Source organism: Limulus polyphemus, unplaced genomic scaffold, assembly GCF_000517525.1.
Source record: "Limulus polyphemus unplaced genomic scaffold, Limulus_polyphemus-2.1.2 Scaffold422, whole genome shotgun sequence".
Lineage (NCBI taxonomy): Eukaryota > Metazoa > Arthropoda > Merostomata > Xiphosura > Limulidae > Limulus > Limulus polyphemus.
In genome coordinates, this window is record NW_013666032.1 from 254,542 (window position 1) to 260,541 (window position 6,000).

The 6,000-nt window shown below is 32.6% G+C and overlaps 1 protein-coding gene and 1 long non-coding RNA gene across 3 annotated transcripts in view; both read left to right on the top strand.

Annotated features, from left to right (window-relative positions):
* Positions 1 to 3,029, top strand: part of LOC111085487 — a 37,600-nt gene extending 34,571 nt beyond the window's left edge. For both annotated transcript variants that reach the window (XR_002610323.1, XR_002610325.1), the window contains exon 4: positions 2,658 to 3,029. This is a non-coding gene — a long non-coding RNA (uncharacterized LOC111085487). The remainder of the gene's footprint in view (positions 1 to 2,657) is intronic.
* A 1,456-nt stretch (positions 3,030 to 4,485) lies between these two features.
* Positions 4,486 to 6,000, top strand: part of LOC111085486 (microtubule-associated tumor suppressor 1 homolog A-like) — a 33,718-nt gene continuing 32,203 nt past the window's right edge. Inside the window, exons 1-2 of the mRNA XM_022384304.1 lie at positions 4,486 to 4,802; positions 5,005 to 5,138. Of these exons, the coding sequence (XP_022240012.1) occupies positions 4,651 to 4,802; positions 5,005 to 5,138 (286 nt within the window). The 5' untranslated portion in view covers positions 4,486 to 4,650. The remainder of the gene's footprint in view (positions 4,803 to 5,004; positions 5,139 to 6,000) is intronic.

Genomic DNA, 6,000 nt, shown 5'->3' on the forward strand with positions numbered 1-6,000 from the left:
TTAAGGGATTAGATACAAAATGTAATGTCTGAAAATATAATAAACCTAATACCAATGTTTTATGACAATTAAATTAATTATAATTCATCATTTTAAATAATCTTTTAAAAACAAGATAATATAAACAATAAATCTGCCAACAATCAAACGAAACAAATGTATTAACATTTAGGAGCCATGACACGCAATGTACAAGTTATGTTCTAATATATGACACGCATATAACAATTATAAAGAGAAACAGTTTAAGTACAAAGTAAATAAATGAATTGCAATACAATACATACACATATTTATCAACCATCACCAGTATTATACCAATTATTATACAATAAACACCCAACAACCATGGCACATATTTCCGATTAATGTACTGACAGTTTATGAATAAACACCCAACAACCATGGCACATATTTCCAATTAATGTACTGACAGTTTATGAATAAACACCCAACAACCATGGCACATATTTCCGATTAATGTACTGACAGTTTATGAATAAACACCCAACAACCATGGCACATATTTCCAATTAATGTACTGACAGTTTATGAATAAATAATAAACATGACTACGGGCATGATTACGACTCTGTCAATTATTAGTTATTGGGTAATACTTACTACTAATATGGGACGGAAGTGGTGGTTAGCATTCTGGGTTACTAATCGATAAGTTCGAACCCGGGATACGTTGCACCGTTCCGAATTTCCAATTGTGGGTGTGTTATAAAAGTGGCAGACAATTCTACTATTCGGTTTAAAACTAACTGTGTAGGTGGCGGTACTACAGACTGATGAACAATTCTAAAATAGGAATGGTTATGGCTAATTTTGTGTCTTCTAACTCCATCTGTTAGCCTTTGTGCCGCATAAGATGTGTTCAGGTTGGTAATGCCAAATACCAGCGGAAAGTGAGATAAAGCGGTATCTGTAGATAAAACGTAAATCATCAGTTATGATGTCCAATCCAATCCTTGTAGGTATTTAGGTTAGATAACCCAGAGGTGGTCAGGAAGTTGTTGAATTTCTCTTCGCCTCTTGCTTGGCTTATATGGTAGTTGAAGCTCACATGTTAATTAAAACTTAGGGGACTTGCCTATGGTTTTCGTGATTTTTAATTTGATTGCATGAGTTGCCGGATCAAGCTAGAGCAGAGTCCGAGAAGAAGACCGGAAATGCTGTTTTCCTGTTATGATGTACTGCCATCTAAGCGAATTATATGTAACTGTTGTTCACGTGACCTCGAGTATAAATACACTGGCCGACAGAAACGAGTGTGAATGATCAAAACACAACTTCATTTTTTTTAAACAGTTCTTTGATGTAAGGTGAGCACTTCGAATTTTTATGATTACAAAGTACATATTTCATGGAATTTCACTTTACGACTTCAAACAATGAACAATCATAGAGAGCACAATATGCCGTACAATAAAAACTGTTAAAATTTCCTGATATTTTTCTATAACGTACCATTGTTTTAAGATTGGAGGCTTAGAGTAAGACCCCCCTCTCTCCCGTGGGGTCGTTACACCCCGGGTGGATGGGTGCAACTGTTATTTTCTAAAGTTTGCTATTTCAGCTTATTTCAATAACTAAGTATCTTCAAAACTTGTGCTTGAATTAGAAACATCTCTAGAATTACTAAAAAGGATAGTAATTTTTGAGTAAAGCCTTAATTGAAAATAGCAACTGTTTAGCTAAATTACTGAATAACTATTGATTTGCAGAAATTTCAATATAGGCTTTGTAATTCTATATATTCACTCACAATCTGATTTTTACATTTTTATGCTTCATCTACTGTACCATTTTAAATAAAGATATGGTCTACGAGATATAACCATATTTTGGTGGTATTCTCAGTTAAAGTCATCTATAAAAAATGTGCAAACACTATCTATACGTATACGAACGTGAACAGAAATGGCGCACTCTTCCAAAAATGATTAATTCCTTACCAAGAATTACAAGGCATGAATTAACAATGAACAGTCACATAATCTCCTTACAATCGTTTTGAAATACTTCATCTTTAATTATTTTTTTATATTCTAGTAAGTAACAATTGAATACAACTGTTGTTTAGTATTCAAAGCTATTACTACAATGCAAGAAAACGTGCTTGTAATACCCTATTACCGTTTGTTATTAGATTGTATCACATTTCATTTCGAGGTTTTATAAAAGCTCACATATACCTATGACATCATTGGAAGCTTCACTCCAAAAAAAAAACAAACTTGTAATGAACAATGTGTTCTATTTAGTTTTATCCCAACTTTCCAGCTGAAAGACATAGAACTTTATTACAGTATCCTTTTATTGAAGAAAGGTAGGTTCTGTAACTTAAGTTAAAACAAAACATTTTACTTAGTTAACTCATTTATCCAATTTCGGGATTTATTCCTCCACAAAAAATAAAATGTATAATTTTTAACTTTACAGCATGCAATTTTATTGGTTGGAAGATTTGATAAGTTGCTTAAAATATTGCATATAATAATTGACAAATTATTTTGTAAGGTGTATTTTTTGTACACTTTTGCTTATTTATTAGACAAGATATATACAATAGTTTTTAAGGACAGCGTACATAAAATTGAACACTATATATATTTAGTTGCCTTTTTTTTCTTCTTTCATCTCATCAGTTATTAGAAGAAGAGAGACTGGACGGTGTTACTGATCAGGTTCCCAGAAACCTCATACCCAAGGATTTTATATCAAAATCATTAACCACACTGACAAAGAATGGTTGTTCTTGGAGAGTTATCAGATACCTGGCAAAATACATACTGACTTCAGAACCTCTCAAGTAATTGAATCAGGTTTATTGGTAAAAAAGGAAACGTTTGGGTACGTTTGGCCTATTCTTTTCTTTTAAGGGATGCTGGACTGGCAATTGGATAAAAAAAGGCTTCGCACAAAACATCAGGTACTTTACCTATGTTCATAACTTTGGAATATTCGTTTCTATCTAGTGATGTAGGCATAGGGAAACCCTGATAAGCAAAACTTCAGTTTTTGTGATTTTATTTAAATTCACCAGTAATGACACAACATGTTTTATCTTCAGAGAATATTCATAAGTCATTTGAAGAACAATCTAGTAGTTTTTGTGAAAAAGTTGTATCCCCTTATTACTCTCTTTTCACAAATAAAAGTCACGAAAATCCACGTAATCAAATAATACACACGAGTTTTCTTGAAAGGGATTTATTTTCTCTTGGTAACAATGAACAAGATAGGAATGACCAGAAATTGAATCAAGATATAGTTCCTACTTCTTCTTGAGTAGACGGTGAATACAAAGAACTAAATAAAGTAAATCCTAAAAACAGCACCTAATATTACAAGTAAGTGGTTTCTCTGTCATCGAGACTTGCAGAAATAAAGAAAAAAGCAATGGAAATTAAAGGAGAAAACTTTTCAGGTATATTTCAAAATCAAACCAGTGAATTGTTACCAGAAAATATAGAGCTAAAAATTAGAGAGGAAGAATATCACGTTGGTATTTCGAAAAATAAAGCACTGTACAATGAAAATGAAGAATACACTAAAAGCTGTCCGCTTATGAAAACGTTTTTGCTGCCCAATGATTCCGACTCTAATCCAACAAAGGTTTTATATAAGGTACAAGAAGTTGTAAAAAGAAGCCTAGAAACATGTAGTGAAATAGAATATCAAAAACAAGTGATAAAAAATAGAAACAGACATGCAAATACATGGTTCTATGGCAATGGGGTGGTAAAAAGTGAAGAGAACGGAGTAAGTACTCTAATCTCATCTGGAGAAAAAGCGTCCATGAAATTCTTTACTTACAACCAAAATAGTGACGTAACTTCTGATGGACATGAAATGGGGCGCCATCTGATGGGAAGTAGCATAAACAACTCCGATTTCTTTACAGACCGTTATCTTGGGACATCCCTGAACGAGTTGGAAAGTGAACATTCAAGTGATCTTAGGTTATATACACAGAATAATAAAGACTTTTATAAAATGACACATGATGATGTTTGTATGAAGTATGATAAAACCGAGGACCAGGTTCAAGATCAAGGCGTAAGTTACCGGGTAATTCCTTTTCCTTTCACAAATATACTAGACAACAAATGGGAAGCAAATTTAACGAGAGTTCGTGAAGAAACTATAGAAGACTGTGACACCCGCTCTGTAAGCCCACAAAGAGAAGTTTTTAAAAAGGATACTGAAACTCAAAACCCTTTAAACAATGATATTCCAACAACTGATACAATACATCAAGAAAACATTACTTTACCAAATGAGAAGACACCATTATGGAAAGAAGAAAATACAAATCCGCCTATCGAAGCAGAAACCATTTCCACAAAAATAACCAAAGAAGCCGAATTGACCACAAAGACCAACGGAGCTTGGAAAAGAAAAAAGCAAGTAATAAGTTTCAGGGACACAGACAATTCTGATTTTAAAAAATATCTTCATAATAATGTAAAATCCAAAATTAAAAAAAATTCTGATGCTTCCAAAGAAAATCCAAAGACGAGAGACGAGTATGAAGAAAAGAAAAAGGCGTGCCGATGGGATGCAGTGACTGCTAAAATAGCAGTAAGTACGAATGAAGACAAGTCCAAACCTAAGAAGAAAGAGATAAAGTGCAAAATGAACACAAATCTTATGGTCACTCGACAAATGTCAAGATCAAAACCATCTAAAGCAGCTTCGGAAGCTACACAGCACTTAGTTGAGAAAGAAACCGATAGAGAGCGCCATTTTACAAAAGCCCAAAATAAAAATATTCCGGCACCTGAAAGGCATGTATGGCAATTACGTTATTAGTTTTAATAAGAACTATCATACAGCAATGTTCAATATATTTAGATATCATTTTAAATGTATTTTATTCATTATTTTAATGTGTAAAATCTTGAAAAGGATACAAACACAAAGCTAAATCATATATAATCAATTGTTAATAATGTTACCAATATGTGTAAATAGTGTGTTTTGATTTAGGACTACTGCTATTGGACGTTATAATAAAACTTCCCATAGAACGTCTAATATTGTCTGTGATCAGCTGTGGACATCTATATTCATCACTGGACATGAGAGAGAAGTGGATGAAGGAAGTAGAACTAAACATCAGGGTAAGTGGTCCTAAAAATCCTTCGTATTTGTAAGCTAGACATGCCCAAATATTTGTAAGTACTATAGTATTATAGGTAGACTCAGGACACGAAATGACATTTTATTAAATATAAAATATATATATGTGAAGTTAAAATTTGTGTAGTATGTTAAAGAATTTTATAGTTATAAATGTTGCTGTAAACTTGTCAAATTATTTTATGATCAGTTATCATTTAGCTTGGTCATAAGGTAATTAAATCGGGTAAATTAATATCATTCCGGTAACTAATTCAAAAACCTCTTTTGTACGTGCGATAATAAGTTATACAACTTCTTGGTCTTTAGCTTCCATTAAATATTAACCCTGATTAACTTTATTTACATTCCAATAACGGAAGGAAACCTTTTTTTAATATTATGTTAATACAAATGTTGGTATCATGAATCTTAGAAATTTTAAACTTATTTCATATTGAAGCATGGTCTAAATGCCATTTGAGAGTGTGAACATATCTAAATAGATTATTTGCATTAATGCTGCCATCTAGTGTCACACCTTCTATTTCTATCGACCTTAAATACCGTTTTGAAAAACGGAGAGTAAATAAGTATAGCTACACAAGCATATAGGGTTTCTCGCAAGATGTGTTATTATTTCGATTTTCATAAACTGGCAATTGCTGACCTTCTAATGACTTACAAACACTTAATGACAAGCTCGTTACGATACTTCAGAGTATGAGCACTACACTCTTACAAACACTTAATGACAAGCTCGTTACGATACTTCAGAGTATGAGCACTACACTCTTACAAACACTTAATGACAAGCTCGTTACGATACTTCAGAGTATGAGCACTACACTCTTACAAACACTT